The following is a 19,895-nucleotide window of genomic DNA, read 5'->3' as shown; positions in this document are numbered from 1 at the left end:
TTGAAAAAGAAATAAAACAATACTATTATAGTGTAGAGAAAATACTGAATTAAAGGAAAAGAAATCTTCTGTAAGGTTGGCCTGTTTTACATAAAAAAATTGTGAACCTACACAAAGCAAAGACATTTACCAGAATTTTTTTAATTATTAGGAAGGGGGGGGCTTACTGATTGGGGAAAGGGCTGACACACGAATGAACTATGCTGACACACATATTAACAGGAAATAGGATTTAGTATATAATAGGACAATGAAGGTGGTTATTCAAAGCGCAATTGGGGGTGGAACTCTGAAGTTCACTTTAGTATCCAACTGAAAAGATGAAATTCTTCATTATTTTGCTCATACTGGCTTACAAAGAGGTGAGCAGTCAAAGCGGAGATACTGAAGGAAATTGCCAAAGAGTTGTCAATATATTCCCTGCCAAACTCAAAGAACTGAGAACATCCTTTCAGAAAGTCAAGAATTATTTTGTGAGTATTTAGCGTAAACAAAATCCATTATCTTGAAAATAATATGTTACTGTTTTGTTTTTTTAAATGTTTGTACATAGTTTTATTTATAAAGATTTAAGTAGATAATAGATGGAAAATCTTTTTTATTAGATTGTAAGCTCAGGATAATATAATCTCTCTTATTTTACTTATATTTAATAATGTGATTTATACTAGGTTTAGTAGTATAGCATAGGAGCTTAATAAATAAATCAATGATTACAAACACTGTAATGTCTGTATTTATGTTTTAAACTACTTTACAGTGTTTTTTTATACGTATCTCTCATTATTATATTCAATTTGAAATCTTATATATAAAAAGAATGAAAATGTGAATCTTAGTTTTGAGCTGCTTAAGACAATTTTGCCATTATAACCGTATATTTATCAGCCCTTTCTTATTGCCAGTCGCATTACTTCTCTCTATCACTACAACTCCTTTAATTCTCTTCCTCAAACAGCAACTAGATTAGAATCCATTTTTTACCACTTTTTCTTTAGTGTAATTCTGCGGTAATTAAGCAGTTAAAAGTTGAATTAGTGTCAAAAACAGCTGCATGTATAAAGCACTGCAAGGCAAAGGTTATGCAAATCCTGTGTTGTTATGACAGTCCTAACATCCATTTGTGAAGTTAATATATGTAAAAGTAAACCTAAATTGCAAAAGTAAATATTTTTATAGAATATAAATTATAATATTTTGTAAAAGATCATTTGATTTGTACATTTTTTGTTGCAAGCTGATTTCTTTACAAATTTCTTTACAATACAACATATTGCAAGGTTTGCTAACTAAAATCTCCTGTCACTACTTTAATTATGTTCTCCCACCTTTTGATATTATCTGACTTCATTCGATTTACGTCATTATTTGCATATTGTTTAAAGTGTACATGCAAATAGATTTTAATTGTATTTTCTTCATTTTTACAGTTGTTGCACGTGAGCCATGCATGTAATTATAAAAAAGTATTCTGTTCTAAAAAGTGATCGAAAGTACTAAAAGTGGCATTATCACCATGGAAACCAGTCACTTTACACTGGCAACTCCTCCAGTTTTGAATTTTTGTATAATTTTTTAGAACTGAATACTCTGTGTCTCAGAATTTAACCTTACACATAACCCCAAAGCTTCTAATACAGGGGTGCCCAAAAGGTAGAACCCTGGATGTTTTAAAACTACAGCTTTCATGATGCTTTGTCATTCTAAAGGCATTTGAAAGGCATGCAAAGCATCATGGGCATTGTAGTTCTACGACATATGGAGATCTACCTTTTGGGCACCCCTGCTCTAAAAGATGGCACAAAAATAAATTTGACATTTCATTAAAAACTCACAAAATCGGTTTATTTTGCAGACATATTTAGAATATTTATAAACCATAATCACATGTAATACTCCACCTTTGTCTTCCACAAATGACTTTTCAGTAGCTAAGTTTGCCAAAAAAAGGAAAATATCATAACAGTTGAAAATGTCATTTTGTCAAAATGTGTCTTTTTCAAAAGAGAATTTAATTACTCTTTTACAGCTTAATGTAATAAAACCCTGATGAAGGCTGTTCCTTTTTTCCTCATTACACAACAGATTGCATGTTTTGTTCTGCGTGCACGATATGAACCAGTCTTGTGGCTAGGATATCCTGTAGTATATTAGTGATTGTAAACAGTCCACTTAAATCTTCATTTTCTGAATAGTGTTGTCAGACGTGGAATTGCTATTATACGATTCATTCCAAAAAACGCTTTGTGACAGATCACCAAGAAAACACTAATCAATCATGTTTCCCAGTTTCATTCTAATTGTCTTCTTCAGTAGTGCATTCTTTCAACATCCGTATGGTCATGATGTACAATTAAGTAATTCAGCGCTTTAGCTAGGATGTCCCCTTTATTTGAATAGTAATCCAGAACCCATAGTACAACACTCTGCTGAGAGTCATATCGACACTCTGGTTAGATTAATTCCAGAATCGTTTCATCTCTGTTGGAGGCGTTATGACTTCCCATTGATATACTGGGTTTGCTAGATGTGAATTTATATATCTGAGCAATGTAGAAAAGACACGCTTCGCTTTGAATGAGAGGAAGTGCACATTCTTTCAGAATGACTGTTGTTAACAGCTTGTAGGCTTCTCTCAGAGAGAACGAGTAAGTCACATGTTCACATAAACAAAGCAATGTATTGTGGTTAGTGGAGGACAAAAATGACATAATCTCCTTGTGTGTTCAGAACTAATATTTAGCTTACATGGGCGTTTAGTATGCCATGTGCCATTACAGTGTAGTAAAGAGTTTCGACTTAAGCAAGAGTATCAACCCAGATGGAATGTCATAGGATCCACACCCATATGACGTTATGTATATCAGTAGCCTTTAAAGAGATACTACTTTGAAAATTATTTTAGATTAGATTATTTTAAAGTAAAGTTAAAAGTCTGAATGGATGTAAAATTCTTTAGAGGAAAGCATGTCTGATCTGATGCAAGTTAAACTTCTAAAAGTAGTTTACTTTATAAATTGCATTCTGCTCATATACCTATATACCTGTTTATATAGCTGTGTGGGGGAGAACTATCAAAGTGTCTTTCTCTGAAATGTAAAATGGGAGGTGCTACCAATGGAATGTGCCTGCTGGTCCCATTGTTTCAAAGATGGTTGCCCAACTTTTAGTACATAAGACAACTTTTTCAAACAAAACACTTTAATAAATTTCCCCCTGTATCTCTTCTATCGCCAGAAGGATTCACTCAAATCTCTTATGACAACCTTGCAGTAAATATTTACGCAAGGCACTTACCGGACACCTGTTTAGACATCTGGTGTTTTTTTGTATAATTAATATATTAATAACATATATATTACTATAAAACTGTATGATTATTGATGATGCCATACAGATGTTGAATGGAGGTTAAGGTCAAACTAGCTGAATCAGAAAAATTCCCCAAGCAAGCTATGCTATCAGTTCAGCTACTTTAGCCTTCCATTTGAAATTCACTTTTAATTCTCACTTATAGTGAATAACCCTGTATAAGGTGGGGAAAGCCCTACTCAAACAAGCATATAATCTATAAAGATTTGAGGTAGTTGGAGAAATATAGAGTGTCTTGCCCAAGGGACACTTACTGGTGACCAGATAACTAGTCTTCAAACCTGGATATCCCAGTACTAAGGCAGTAACGTTATCAGTGCCCTAAATTAGCTGATATATAACATCTGTCACCAAGTGTTTGTAAGATGTGCTTACGGGTTTGTCATTTTGAATATTTATTGGATGACCTCTACAGACAGAATTGGTAATATGGGAAATTAAAGAAACATCACTTTAATTCATGTTTCTGTTTTGTTTTGTTTTTTTTAGCAAATGAAGGATAATGCATTGGAAGTTATATTACTGCAAGATAATCTGTTAAATGACTTCAAGGTAAGAAAGTTAATAATTAAGTAAATCTTGTATTTTAAGATAGCAAAATTAAATCAACTGTTATGTATTGTGTTTTTAGAATATCTTACAAACTAGTTTTTGCTATATTGTAACGTACAATCGCAGATGATATAACAAACCATATACCAAAAAGGGTTGAAGTTTCCATACACAGCCATTAGTGTAATTAGTAATATATGATCATTATATGACTTCAATTCCTATTAATAATATATACAATAAAATAAGTTCAAAGTACTATTATCTACCAACTTTTCTTCAAAATTTAGTTGACAAGATGGATTTGTGACTCCAAGGGTTCCCACCCTTTTCTCGGACCAATGGACACCACCATGAGAAAAAATTACTCAAATTACATCTATATTTTTTTCTTCTTACTTCTAATTTCTTTTTGGCTTCTAGCCAAATTGACTTTGTTAATTGCCAGACAGGAATTCCCGGTTTAATGCCGATACTTATTAAACACATTTATTGAATGCATTTAACCTGTTACAATTTTTAAGCTGATACGTTTGTGGTTAACTGGTTTAAAACCTTTGAGCTAAAGAGCCAGAGAGGGGGGAGAAATAAAGGGGGTGAGGATAGGGTGAGAGACAAAAGGAAAGGGTAAGAGAGGGAGAGAGGAATAGACAGACAAAAAGTGGGATTTGGAGAAAGCAAGAGAGAGGGAGCTACAGAGGCAGAAGGTCTGTCAGAGCAGAAACAGTTTGTAAAAAAAAAAAAGATGAACAGGGTAGTACAATGAGAAGGAGATATGCATGTGGTACAGATGAATAGCAAGAGGAAATTAGTAAGAAGAAGGAAGACAACAGATTATAACAATGAAAGAAGGCAGAGGGGAAGTGTTGGGTAATATAAACAGCAGCAAAAGGAAATAGTGAAATGTGGGCAGTTGTGTAATACTAGACAAAGGACAGCATGTAAGAGGATGGAGAGTAAATAAACAAAAGTTAAACTATTATGTGATATTATCTAATAAAACGAATAATGGGAATTACCCAGAGTACAGCCAGTTCTTATCACATGTAAATGAAAAGTTATACAGGAAGGCCAGCCTAACTGAGAATTGAAAGAATTGGTAATGAATAGCAAGTAATATGCAATGAAAGTGAGAATGTCATCTGTCCTTGCTCCCACAGAGCTCACTGGGGTGTCAATCAGTGATAGAAATGATTAAATTCTACTTGGAGGATGTTTTACCGCGAGCCAGTAGCAAGGACAAATCAGTGAAGTCAAGTGTCAGTATCATGAACGACAAGCTGCTAGACTTGAAGCAGACACTGAGGCGCTGTGTGAGTATACAGACACCCCAACCTCTTACCCATAATTCCTCTATTACAACCTTAATGATACACAACAAATGAAAAGGAAAATAATTATCTGGAAATTGTGGTAGTCACAAACTAAACAATGTAGCCATGGTGAAGACAGCTGATATCAGAGCAGTGGAGAGGCTCACAGGACAACTAGGAGCTTAACTCCATGAAAACCAAGAGTCCACTCGTCTTCCTTCTAAGATAGGGGAAAACAGGTAGTTGATGGTTATGGGGGTTAGTAGGTATCTACCTCACTATGCATCTGATCATTCTTAGCCAAAAACAAGCTCCTCTTTACTCCAAGTCTCCCTAATCCAGTCATTACCAACCCTTAACACTCACTAACCCTCCTAGGCCCAAGTCCCCGCACAGCTATAGCATGTGGTAGGCTGCTGTGTTGTATGCTATGACTTGTCTTTTAATATAAAAGATCAAAACAGACTAAAAGGCAATGTACAGCCTCTATGTAATGTTTCTCTAGTTTAGTTGTTATATCACTTGAACTTACGGAGGGAAGAAATATCATGAGAAATACAATTAACAGGAAATAAGGGGTCAAAGCAGCTACGTGTAAATACACAAATCTCTATTTCCTCAAAGAACAAATTTTAAAAGTGGTCAGAACATTCTTTTGCCGGTCACTCCCAAACCCTGTTTACTAAATACAATTTTACTTAAAAGAACATTCTGGGCACCATAACAACTTACTTGGTAAGATGGTGCCATAACAACTTAATTCCGTGGACGTTGTTTTGGTCCACAAAGGATCCCTTTAAGGCTGACTCAACGTTGACAAGTCCCATTAGCCATAATCATCTGTTGCTGTTGTGAAATTGACTTGGACTCCATTTGACATTATGATTTTGTCCCCCACTCTACAGCACCACTTTTTGCCATGTGACAGAAAAAGCAAAGCCATCAAACAGATTAAAGAAACATATAGTAAGGTAAGTGTACTTCAAAGCTGAACCACTCTTTTATAGCTTCCAAAGCAAGTGTGTCCTCTCACTATATGGAGACTACATGAGAATTCACTTAGCTCCTTCACTGATAAACACTTTTTGTTTCAAAAATATTAGCATAGCTAGCATATAAACATATCATAACTAAGCAACCTGGAATATAGATCGCTTTGCAGACACACATAACATTTTCAATTATGTAAATTTACACGATTTTGTGTAAAAGTGTGTCACTTGTTCATTCATCCATTGTAAAAAATATTTGGGAAATGAAAAGCATGAGACAACATACAGTGGCCTTTATTATTCAATATTTCACACAGGGTCTAAAAAGTTTGTATAAAAGTAAAAATGTTAGTTAGAGGTTTTTACTTATCCCTCCCCTGTCAATCCCCTTAGTTAATGCGTCCCTTATCTTGTTGGCTCAGGGCACATGTATGTGCACTCCCCTCATTACCTGCTTGATTTAAAATGTGGTGCTCCTGTGAACAATAAAATACACAAGTGTGACATTCTATATTGTGTATTTATACATTTGAATTTGACTTCCTGAGCTATTTCAATTTCAGTTTGTCTCAATGTGCTATGGGGGGCATTATTATCCCTTCAAAGTAGAAATGGACTTGCATTATCCACATTGAATGTACTAAACGAATGCCCATTTAGAATGGTAATATTAAGAATGTTGTCGGATCACAATGGCACATGCCACTAACACTGATTGTGTTATGTTATAGGTTATACCTTTAATACGTGTCTCACGGTGTCATTGTATTTCATTTCCAGATGAAGGAACATGGTATCTACAAAGCAATGGGAGAGTTTGATATTTTCATTGACTACATTGAGGAATATCTGTCGAACAAAAAGAAATAGAAGATCATAAGTACTCTAATTTCATTCGACTGGAAGACAAAAATATCTAATTTTAATACAATGACAATGACTGTGGCATAAGCATGAATACGAAGTGTGGTCAGGAATATTCTAAAACCAGGACCTGGTTACCTACTTTGCTCATTCAACCAGACAGTCGTATGGACCCCAAAGTGAAATACCTGTAAGGTCCCAACCCCACTGTCTAGAGGTTGGAGAAAGAGCAAGAGTGCAGTGGCAACTACTCATCCCCTGTCATTAACCCCTATGGGGTTAAGGGAATAAAATGGGCAGTGATGCTGGTGCCCTTCTGGGCTATCAGGAATCCTGGAGACATAGTATGCAAAACATTTAGCTCAAAATATTTTAGAAAACCAATGGAGGTAGGCATCATATGTTATGAAGTCGGCCTCATCATCAATTCAATATATGATCAATACAGAGTATTCAGCAGCCACACAATAGGATGTAGGGAACTAAACAGGGACTTTCAAGTGGAGCATGGGATCATAAATGGGATAGGGGACCACAAAAAGGACACAATTTGTAAATGAGACTAGAAGACGGACAATGGAGAGACTGGAAAGGAGATCATAAATAGGAAAAAAGAAAGAACAGTTAAATATGGGACAAAAATGAACAAGACAGAATAAATGACAGGGAAATCAAACTGGGAAGGGTTCATTAGGCTGGACGAAAAGTGGACATGTAAAGTTGACAAAGGAAAGGGAGTCATTGACTGGATCGAAAAAAAGAGAGGCAAGGGGTGGTCATAAAAATGACTGGGGACCACATCAGACAATGGGGAAAGAGGAAAAGGACCTACAAACAATCAGGGAACACAAATGGGACACCTACCTACAAAATAGTATTCTGTGTGTGCATTATTTATTATAACGTGCTGCACATGTGTATGGACTCAGCATTGATCATTGCACAGATCAATTACCATCAACTAATCATTGCACAGATCAATTACCATTCCTGCTAGCTATGAATGTTTTAAAACAATTTAATGTTTACACAGGCTGCATGTTTTAATGTGGTCTGATTGGTTTATGTTTTACCCGTTCAGTGCCAAGGTGGAAAATAATGGGCTTGTTTCCAACGTTATCTCTACTTTCAACCAGCCAGCAGCTACTCAATAAGGGCTAACAAAATGTCCAAACAAATTCTATAAAAAATACAATTATTCTTTATATGAGTAAAGAGTATATGTCATTTAAATGAGCAACTGACATGCTAGAAATGTACCTCAAAACGTAGATGTATTTGTATCTGATGTAGTAGCATAACATCACAGTTTACTACATTGTATACACTATCGGTATCTCCTGCTAAGGTCACTCACAGAGTGAAGCGCATATGCTCATGCTGAGACATTTTTACCGGCATAGTAATGGTGACAACTTGCACATCATGTGTTTATGTGCTTTACCAGCGAGTGGCTTATCTGTGACTGGCCGGAATCTTGGCAACCAGTCAGTTGGTAAAAAATTGTGACAAGGTCGGTTGTTAGTGGCCAACTATTTACCAAAAAGGTTGGAAACAATCCCAATATATTTACATAAACTTGACATAAACTTTTAATTGCATTTTGTATTATGTTTTTTTTTTTTTATTGATGCCAAAGAGTACCTTTCATTAGGTTAATTCAATAATATTCAGATTTCTGAATTGTATAATATAGCTTTGTTCAGTTAAATTATAGATGAAAAGAGATCAGTTTACACTGTGAAGATCTGGTCATTGCAATAGTGTGGTTTTTTGTTTTTTTACTTCATGTTTATTACAAGATAACTGTACCTTTATGTTTCCATGATTTCTACTTTTGTAACATTTCAAATATTATTATTGACAAAATTAGTTTGTGAAATATTCATAGAAAAAATAACTATTTTGTCTGTAGAAATGTTTATAGAGCTAAAATTATGAGGTACAAGAACATATTTTTTAACAATGAGATTAATTCTGCACTGGTATGTTTTGTTTGCATTGCCAAATATATATTTTGCTTATTTGATAAAATAAACTATATGAAATATTTTTGTACAAAATTACTTTTGTGCTGTAATATGTAATTTTCATGTTATTTGGCTACGTATGGTTGCAACACATGATTCATATAAGTCACTTCATGACTACACATTGACTGGTTAGCTTGTAATGTTGGTGGGAGTTATATGAAGCACAGACAAGTCATGCTATAAGTATAACCATTTAAAGAAACAATGGATGACGTGTGGAGAAAAAATTAAACACACCAATCTTGGCTGACTGTACCTCAGGGAAGCCTGTGGTATTGCATGTGAGAAGCTGCTTATGGGGATAGTCAGTGTTGTTGTGTTTGGGGGAACTGTCTGTGTGCTTGTGTGTGGACTGTTTCTATTATATGTATCTAGGGGGAGGCTTATTCTGCAGCTCTATGTATCTCTAGCAGTAAAGGGCTGGCCAGTAGTGATGTCGCGAACACAAAATTTTCGGTTCGCGAACGGCGAACGGGAACTTCCGCAAACGTTTGCGAACCGGAGAACCGGGCGAACCGCCATTGACTTCAATGGGCAGGCGAATTTTAAAACCCACAGGGACTCTTTCTGGCCACAAAAGTGATGGAAAAGTTGTTTCAAGGGGACTAACACCTGGACTGTGGCATGCCGGAGGGGGATCCATGGCAAAACTCCCATGGAAAATTACACAGTTGATGCAGAGTCTGGTTTTAATCCATAAAGGGCATAAATCACCTAACATTCCTAAATCACAATGGATATGGATTGACACCTGACATATGACATATTGACACCTCGACATATGGATTGACACCTGTCCTCAGAGACCCTGATACACACTGACACAGAGCAGAATAGAGACTATTCCCCCTACATAGGGTCACTTGGCAGATATGGATTGACACCTGTCCTCAGAGACCATGATACACACTGACACAGAGCAGAATAGAGACTGTTCCCCCCACATAGGGTTCTTTGGCAGATATGGATTGACACCTGTCCTCAAAGCGCGTGATACAAACTGACACAGAGCAGAATAGAGACTGTTCCCCCTACATAGGGTCACTTGGCAGGTATGGATTGACACTTGTCCTCAGAGACCATGATACACACTGACACAGAGCAGAATAGAGACTGTTCCCCCTACATAGGGTCACTTGGCAGATATGGATTGACACCTGTCCTCAGAGACCATGATACACACTGACACAGAGCAGAATAGAGACTGTTCCCCCTACATAGGGTCACTTGGCAGATATGGATTGACACCTGTCCTCAAAGCCCCTGATACACACTGACCCAGAGCAGAATATAGACTGTTCCCCCAACATAGGGTCACTTGGCAGGTATGGATTGACACCTGTCCTCAGAGACCATGATACACACTGAAACAGAGCAGAATAGAGACTGTTACCCCTACATAGGGTCACTTGGCAGATATGGATTGACACCTGTCCTCAGAGACCATGATAGACACTGACACAGAGTAGAATAGGGACTGTTCCCCCTACATAGGGTCACTTGGCAGATATGGATTGACACCTATCCTAAGGATCCCTGATAATCACTGACACAGAGCAGAATAGAGACTGTTCCCCCTACATAGGGTCACTTGTCAGATATGGCGTGGTCGTGGGAGGAGGAGGATGACTTTCACGTCTTCCCCTGTTAGATTCCCGTTGTGCTGTGACATTACCCTTATACGCTGTGTAAAGCATACTTTTTAATTTATTTTGCAAATGCTGCATCCTTTCCGACTTGTATTTCGGTAGCATTTCCACCACTGTCTTTTATACCAGGGGTCTAGTAGCATGGACACCCAGTACAGGTCGTTCTCCTTCAGCCTTTTTATACGAGGGTCCCTCAACAGGCACGACAGCATGAAAGACCCCATTTGCACAAGGTTGGATGCCGAGCTACTCATTTCCCGTTCCTCCTCCTCAGTGATGTCAATGAAGGTATGTTCTTCCCCCCAGCAACGTACAACACCACGGGTACCAGATAGGTGACAACGAGCACCCTGGGATGCCTGTTGTGGTTGGTCTTCCTCCTCCTCCTCAAAGCCACATTCCTCCTCTGACTTCTCTTCCTCACAATCCTCTTCCAGCGTTGCCGCAGGTCCAGCAAGCGATGCTGATAAGGCTGTTTCTGGTGGTGATGGTGACCACAACTCTTCCTCTTCCTCTTCACGCTCATCTACGGCCTGATCCAGCACTCTTCGCAGGGCACGCTCCAGGAAGAAAACAAATGCTATGATGTCGCTGATGCTGCCTTCAGTGCGACTGACTAGGTTTGTCACCTCCTCAAAAGGATGCATTAGCCTACAGGCATTGCGCATGAGCATCCAGTAACGTGGCAAAAAAATTCCTAGCTCCCCAGAGGCTGTCCTAGCACCCCGGTCATACAAATATTCATTAATGGCTTTTTCTTGTTGGAGTAGGCGGTCGAACATTAGGAGTGTTGAATTCCAACGTGTAGGGCTGTCGCAAATCAAGCGCCTCACTGGCATGTTGTTTCGCCGCTGGATATCTGATAAGTGCGCCATGGCCGTGTAGGAACGCATGAAATGGCCACACACCTTCCTGGCCTGCTTCAGGACGTGCTGTAAGCCTGTGTACTTATGCACAAAGCGTTGTATGATCAGATTACACACATGTGCCATGCACGGCACATGTGTCAACTTGCCCAACTTCAATGCCGCCAACAAATTTGTTCCGTTGTCACAAACCACTTTGCCGATATCCAGTTGCTGCGGAGTCAGCCACTTTTCCACCTGTGCGTTCAGGGCGGACAGGAGTGCTTGTCCGATGTGACTCTCTGCTTTCAAGCAAGTCAAACCCAAGACGGCGTGACACTGCCGTATCCGGGATGTGGAATAGTACCTGGGGAGCTGGGGGGGTGCCGTTGATGTGGAGCAAGACGCAGCAGCAGAAGAGGACTCAGCCAAGGAGGTTATGGAAGAGGATGGAGTAGGAGGAGTAGAGGAGGTGGCAGCAGGCCTGCCTGCAAGTCGTGGCGGTGTCAACAACTTCTCTGCAGAGTCACGCATTCCATGCTTGGCAGCCATCAGCAGGTTTACCCAATGCGCAGTGTAGGTGATATACCTACCCTGACCATGCTTTGCAGACCAGGTATCAGTGGTCAGATGGACCCTTGCCCCAACACTGTGTGCCAGACATGCCATTACTTCCTTTTGCACAATCGAGTACAGGTTGGGGATTGCCTTTTGTGAAAATAAATCTCATCCGGGTACCTTCCACTGCGGTGTCCCAATAGCTACAAATTTTTTGAACGCCTTAGACTCCACCAGGTTGTATGGTAAAAGCTGGTGGGCTAGGGGGGCGTGTCCTAACTACTGAAGCGAGAAGTCGCCATGCGTACGCCAGGCATACCGTACGCAACATGCAGAAGGCAGACTGAATCCTGGGGCAACTGGGTCTCCCCCCGGACTCGCTACTCACATCGAAGCCTCCAACAAACTCCACGCTCCCTCCATATTGGGGCAATGCCGAGGCTCCAACATTTGTCCCTAGAAACCTAGCCGGGACTTTATGCGCAACTTGAATGGAAAACGGGACTAACAGGTCAACCCTGCTTATGGAGACTCTCGGGTCATTGATCGTGTCAAGAGGAGGGGAACAACTTCAAAAATAGATTCCTGGCAAATTCGGAAAAAAAACGTGCAAACATGAATCCTGAAAGTACAGAAAGACAAAACCACATGAAGAATTTTTTTGAAGACGACAAATAGCTGTGTGATATAATGTAGAAACATTTTATTCACCAGATAAAAAGAAAACAACCGACTTAATACAGTTTTTTACAACTTTTCTAGTTTTGCATTGATTTTTTTAGCCAGTACTTCCTTTAGATATTGCACTGAATATAGTAAACTCTGTAGTATGTTACTTTTAGTTGCCAGAAAAGGTAAATAATAGTTTTCACATTTGGTAGATAGCTTGTGTGTGCTAATATTCATACTTGCATTTTGAATTTTAAGACAGCATTTCTTTCTTATAAGCAGATTTTGATATTTTTGTATCTTTTTAAACATATATTTTCTCAAGCCGCTTTGATAGATTAACATTTCTTTATTTTATTAATCAACGGGCTTAATCGTATTGGTGTACTAATTTGCAGTATATCTAAATTAGTTTTACATATTTTCTGATTTTAATTGCCATGTGTACCTTTCGTATGCCCATGTGAAACGTTTTACCATTTAGGGCCCAGAGTGGAGTCATTTAAACAGATCATAACTCGAGTGCAGAGTGCGTTTAATCCTCGTTAATGTTAGTTATTCACTAAGCTTAGTGAAAACATAGTTGGCTTAAAGATGTTTTCTATTCAAGTTCTTGTGCCCCACAGTTCAAATTAACATTCAAATTACAATTCATGACAGATCACACAAGTGAATAGCCCTGCCAATGTCGTCTCAGAATTTTTTTGTTATCTAAGAAGAAATAAAAATGCATATCAACGAAAAATGCTTTTCCTAGCTGTTATGGTATTGAAAGCCAGCTGTGATTTCCCTATGCACAATTAGCAATGCTAACTGCTGTATGACGCCCCCTAGCTGTGTACACATAGTTTAACTTTTATAAGTATTATTCCAACTAGGTACTACTATACTAATCATCAGTCAGCTGTTAACTACTTTTCAATGCTTTTCCTGTGCCTAGTCAGGGTAACAAGATCTTTGAATATTTTATACTATAGTTAGCGATGTTACATTTGTTTTGAATATATCTTTATTGTTTTCACAATATAAACGCATATATCAAACTGGTTTGTGGTAAAGCTAGTAGTTGCCCACGCAGGGGCATATACTTCAGCAAATAAAGGTGCAAACACTTGGTTGCTTTCGCAGAAGCAGATGTATCATATCTTGTATAGCATATCATAGTCAGTGAAGGCAATCATGTGCGCCAAGAATCATGGTATGGCGTGTTATTTAACTACATAACAGAAAATAACCTAAGCCTATAGTGCTGATAAAAGGGAGGCAATATGTTCTTAGTATGAAAGCGTATGAAAAAGCATTAACTGTATATTAGTTTCAAGTGTAGTACAGTGTAGTACAGCGTATGAAAAAGCATTAACTGTATATTAGTTTCAAGTGTAGTACAGTCGATGCGGTTAGACGCCTATGTTGAGGCGTGCGTTTTAAAATTGTAGTTGGCATGAGGCAAACTTATTATGGTTTCATCTGACTAGCATGCGGTTTCCTGCGTAGAGGCGTGTGGGTCAATGTATGCACTTATTCACATATATTAGGTATACATAGGCTGTTCAAGTTTAGGCATCGCAAAGGTCATGCATTATTAAAATAAGTCAGTGCATGGTCAGGTAGAATATAAGCAGTACAGTTAAAGCTACAAACCTGTAGGACACCTTGTGATAGCCTGGCTTAATGTATAGCAAAGCTATTCGGTTGTCATGTAGCTGGCAGGAATTATGTATGCAGCAATAGACAGCAGCAATCATTGGCCCCTTAGGGCATTATAGCATAAACTATGTATTCCTTTAGTATTTTAAGCTAACGTAGTAATGACCAACTTGTATCGAATAGGCAAAGCAAGTAAAAACCAAATTTACGTAAAGAACAGTTACTTAAGCAAATCATAGAACTTTCTCTTCATCCTTATCTGTCCTTTGTTGTTTTATTTGTTCCTTGCTTGGGACAGTGCTCAGGTGAAGTGGACCCGTAAATCTGCAATGATTGAGTCTCTCCGCTGGAGGTGGCCCAGTAGTGCCTGGCAAAGTTGGTTGGAGCTGCACAGGCTGCTCTCTGCCTTGGCCTCTGGTACGCCAGTGCCAAGGGTGCCTCTACTGGCCAAGCCAGTCGGTTGTCGCAGGGTCTCTCTATCACCCCCGGTGCTTCAGTCCCCCTCTTTTCCCCTCCAGGCCTGCTCCGGCCGTGCAGCCAGGGACACTGCGGTGCTGTGGGCACTCAGGGATGTCGGCAGTCCGGCAGACTCCCACCCCTGAAAAGTCCTCGGCCCCTTGTCCCCTGCACCTCCCCAGCTCCTGCAGTTCCCCGTCGGAGCTCCAGCCCCATGGTGCCTCACCCTTCTCCGGTCTCATGCATGTCGCCGGCGCTCGCCTCCCCGGCCACCGGTCCGCCGGGGGTCCAGCTCACCCCTATGACACAGGGCTCACAAAGTTGGGGGCATCTTTCCCTGGACCACCACCAAATCCTGGGGATAGGGCCGGCTCCGCGCCGACCATTCTGCCACCTGGGGGGGTCCATCCGCAGGATCCGACACACCAGAGGGCCCAGGAGACCCCGCGTAACTCCCTGCAGCTTTTGCATGCAGTGGCCATCTTAGCTCTTCATGAGGAGGGATTTCTCATTCCTCTTGAAGGTGGACGGCTTCCACCTTATCAGCTCCCACATCTGCTGGCTGGCCATGCTGTATGCAGCCTTTGCCAGTATAGGCGTCTAGCACGTTGCCGAGGAGGGAGCTCCCGCCACGGCGCGGGCGGCCGCCATGTGGCCGGGATAACCCCCACCGGCCGGGGGGGGGACAGGGCCGTGCCCCGGGCCGGGAGTTGCTCTTTGTCGGAGTGCTCCCCTCTTGTGGCTGCTTCAGCCTAGGTGCCTCGGCTCAGCGCTTCCCCGCGGCCCAGGTATTGGGCGCATGCGGTCGGGCTCTCAGCCGTTGGTAGGCTGGGGATGGCCATCTCCGCTCATCTGACAGGCGAGGAGTGACATGCGGGTAGCGGGTGAAAGCTTAGGCCATTCTCCATGCATTGGTGTCGGAGGCTTCGTCTTTCAAGCGGTCAGTAACCATATTTCGTGCTGTCTTCATGAGCTCACAGCCGGAGCTCAAGCTGATGGCCTCCAGTCGGCCCGGCGGCCCGGCCCCGCCCCGCGATGTTACATTTGTATTCAAGTGTCCTAGATCAGTTAGATAAGCCAGTGCCTAGATTGAATGCTCCATAAAGTTTATAATGCATTGTGCCGCCAAGGTTTCGTTAGACCTGCTCAGCTAAACTAGGACCACATTTTAATTGTATACTCAGTGTAATGTGTAAACGTGGACAATCTCGACATAAATAACTAAAACATGTGCACGAATTTATGAAAACCCCATTGTTAAAAATTTTGATGATCAGCGTGAGGAATGCTATTGGGGCACCACATGCCTGCTGTTGTGATTTTTTGCACAGCAAAAATAAAGAATAAAAAAAAAAAAAAGCTGGCGGGCTAATAGTTCGGACAAGCCAGCTGTCAGACGCTGGGCAAGGGGGTGACTTTCTGACATTGGCTTCTTACGCTCAAACATGTCCTTGACAGACACCTGACTGTGGGCAGATGAGCGGGAACTGCTCAAGGCGAGAGACGGAGTGGCGGATGGTTGAGAGGGGGCAATGAGGACAGCAGTGGTTAACGTGGCTGAAGATGCTGGACCAGGAGGAGGATGGCGGCTTTGAGTTTGCGTGCTGCTTGTACTCATGTGTTGATCCCATAGGCGTTTGCGATGTGCGATCATGTGCCTATGCAAAGCAGTTGTACCTAGGTGGGTGTTGGACTTCCCACGACTCAGTTTCTTTTGGCACAGGTTGCAAATGGCATCGCTGTTGTCAGAGGCAGACACACAAAAAAATGCCACACTGCTGAGCTCTGCAATGACGGCATTCTGGTGGTGGACACAGCATGCGTTGATTGGCGTGCTGTCGGGCTAACCCCGGGTACCGATGCATGCTGTCTGACTGTGCCACTAGCTCCTTGCGACAACCTCCCCCTGCTTCCAACTCGTCTCCTCCTCCTCCTCTCTGTCTCCCCATCTGAACTTTCGTCCTGTTCTTCTTCTTGCCGAGCGGGCACCCACGTGACATCCATGGACGCATCGTCATCATCAACCGCTTCACTTGTATCTGACAACTCAGCAAAGGAAGCAGCAGCGGGTACAACATCATCATCATCTCACCGTACGTCCATGTGTGTAATGCTGCCTGCCTGAGACATATCCCTGTTATCTACATCCTCTGGCAATAGTGGTTGAGCATAACTCATTTCTTCAAACAGATGTGTGAATAACTCCTCTGACATACCAAGTGAAGCGGCTGTGGGGCTAGTGTTGGTGGTGGCGGCAGGCGGATGAGTGGTATCTTGAGAAGTGCCCGAAGCTAAGCTGGAGGTGGATGGTGCATCAAGGTTCCGGGGCGGAAGCTGTAGAAGATTGGGTATCCTGTGTTAGCCAGTCAACTATGTCCTCAGAACTTTTCAAGTTCAGGGTACGTGGCCTCTGAAAACTGGGCATTATTCTAGGGCCAAAGAGAATCACAGCACCACGACCACGATGGCCCCTGCGGGGTGGCCTGCCTCTGCCTGTCATTTTTTTTGGATTAGTGGTACTATGCGTGCAAGCTACTGTGAGACCAGATATGAGTGGCAATGTGCACTGGCAGAGGTTTGCAGAGTACACGCTGCTGGCCTGACACACCCACTTGAAGACAAGTAACTGCTATTCAATCTATAAAAGTGAAAAAAGTTTTTCGTTTTTAAATGCACACTATTGTGACACCAGATATGAGTGGCAAAGTGCACTTGCAGAGGTTGGCAGAGTACACGCTGAAGGCCTGACACCCGCTTGAAGACAACTAACGGCTATTCAATCTATAACAGTGAAGAAAATTGTTTTGTTTTTAAATGTCAAGCTTAAGCTCTCTGCCTGAAGAAGTGGTTTTATCAGAGTCCATACAGATGTTCAAACAGCTACTAGATGCATACTTGCAAAGACAGAATATTCAAGGATATAATCTTTCAATGTAGGGTAATAACTGCTTGATTCAAGGATAAATCTGACTGCCATTCTGGGGTCAAGAAGGAATTTTTTGTCCTAGCTTGTTGCAAAATTGTGCTTCAAACTGGTTTTTTTTTTTTCTTTTGGATCAACAGCAAAAAACAGGTGTGAGGAAGGCTGAACTTGATGGACGCAAGTCTCTTTTCAGCTATCTAACTATGTAACTATGTAACTATGTAAGCTATTGTGACACCAGATATGAGTGGTGGCACTGGGCAAGTGGGCACAGTATCCACTGTGAGCCTGACACAGAAGCTGGCAGACAACTAACGACTATTCAATCTATTACAGTGAAAAAATGTTTTTCTTTTTAAATGTCAAGCTTACGATATTGTGACACCAGATATGAGTGGTGACACTGGGCAAGTGGGCACAGTATCCACTGTGAGCCTGACACAGAAGCTGGCAGACAACTAACTGCTATTCAATCTATTACAGTGGAAAAACTTTTTTTCTTTTTAAAAGCACGCTATTGTCACACCGGATATGAGTGGCAAAGTGGACTGGCAGAGGTTGGCAGAGTACACGCTGAAGGTCTGACACCCGCTTTAAGGACACTGACTACTATTAGCTTACAGTGAAAAACTTTTTTTGTTTTTAAAGGCACGCTATAGTCACACCAGATATGAGTGGCAAAGTGCACTTGCTGAGGTTGGCAGAGTACTAGCTGAAGGCCTGACACCCGCTTGAAGACAACTAACTGCTATTCAATCTATAACAGTGAAGAAAGTTTTTTGTTTTTAAATGTCAAGCTTAAGCTATTGTGACACCAGATATGAGTGGTGGCACTGGGCAAGTGGGCACAGTATCCACTGTGAGCCTGACACAGAAGCTGGCAGACAACTAACTGCTATTCAATCTATTACAGTGAAAAAAAAAATATTTTTAAAGGTCAAGCTTAAGCTATTGTGACACCAGATATGAGTGGTGGCACTGGGCAAGTGTGCAAAGTATCCACTGTGAGCCTGACACAGAAGTTGGCAGACAACTAACTGCTATTCAATCTATTACAGTGAAAACAAAATGTTATTTTAAAATGTCAAGCTTAAGCTATTGTGACACCAGATATGAATGGTGGCACTGGGCAAGTGGGCACAGTATCCACTGTGAGCCTGACACAGAAGCTGGCAGACAACTAACTGCTATTCAATCTATTACAGTGAAAAAAATGTATTTTTAAATGTCAAGCTTCAGCTATTGGGACACCAGATATGAGTGGTGGCACTGGGCAAGTGGGCACAGTATCCACTGTGAGCCTGACACAGAAGCTGGCAGACAACTAACTGCTATTCAATCTATTACAGTGAAAACATTTTTTTCTTTTTAAATGTCAAGCTTAAGCTATTGTGACACCAGATATGAGTGGTGGCACTGGGCAAGTGGGCACAGTATCCACTGTGAGTCTGACACAGAAGCTGGCAGACAACTAAATGCTATTCAATCTATTACAGTGAAAAAATTTTTTTCTTTTTAAATGTCAAGCTTCAGCTATTGTGACACCAGATATGAGTGGTGGCACTGGGCAAGTGGGCACAGTATCCACTGTGAGCCTGACACAGAAGCTGGCAGACAACTAACTGCTATTCAATCTATTACAGTGAAAAAAAATTTTTCTTTTTAAATGTCAAGCTTAAGCTATTGTGACACCAGATATGAGTGGTGGCACTGGGCAAGTGGGCACAGTATCCACTGTGAGCCTGACACAGAAGCTGGCAGACAACTAACTGCTATTCAATCTATTACAGTGGAAAAACTTTTTCTTTTTAAAAGCACGCTATTGTCACACCTGATATGAGTGGCAAAGTGGACTGGCAGAGGTTGGCAGAGTACACGCTGAAGGTCTGACACCCGCTTTAAGGACACTGACTGCTATTAGCTTACAGTGAAAAAAGTTTTTTGTTTTTAAATGTCAAGCTTAAGCTATTGTGACACCAGATATGAGTGGTGGCACTGGGCAAGTGGGCACAGTATCCACTG

General features: G+C 41.0%; 1 protein-coding gene across 1 annotated transcript; it reads left to right on the top strand.

Annotated features, from left to right (window-relative positions):
* Positions 1-295: 295 nt before the first annotated feature.
* Positions 296-7,126, top strand: IL10 (interleukin 10). Its single transcript, XM_063444342.1, has 5 exons — positions 296-473; positions 3,862-3,924; positions 5,085-5,237; positions 6,143-6,208; positions 7,010-7,126. The coding sequence occupies exons 1-5, from the start codon at positions 321-323 to the stop codon at positions 7,097-7,099; spliced, it is 525 nt and encodes a 174-aa protein (XP_063300412.1). The 5' UTR covers positions 296-320; the 3' UTR covers positions 7,100-7,126.
* The last annotated feature ends 12,769 nt before the right edge of the window (positions 7,127-19,895 follow it).

Source organism: Pelobates fuscus, chromosome 1 (assembly GCF_036172605.1).
Source record: "Pelobates fuscus isolate aPelFus1 chromosome 1, aPelFus1.pri, whole genome shotgun sequence".
NCBI lineage: Eukaryota > Metazoa > Chordata > Amphibia > Anura > Pelobatidae > Pelobates > Pelobates fuscus.
This window is presented reverse-complemented; position numbering and strand designations above follow the sequence as displayed.

What these genes read in the sequence shown, in the direction of transcription:
- IL10 (XM_063444342.1), top strand. Translation starts at nt 321, where the DNA reads ATGAAATTCTTCATTATTTTGCTCATACTGGCTTACAAAGAGGTGAGC. An exon ending in AGAAAGTCAAGAATTATTTT is followed by an intron (nt 474 to 3,861) that starts GTGAGTATTTAG and finishes TGTTTTTTTTAG; the next exon opens with CAAATGAAGGATAATGCATT. An exon ending in AGCAGACACTGAGGCGCTGT is followed by an intron (nt 5,238 to 6,142) that starts GTGAGTATACAG and finishes CCCACTCTACAG; the next exon opens with CACCACTTTTTGCCATGTGA.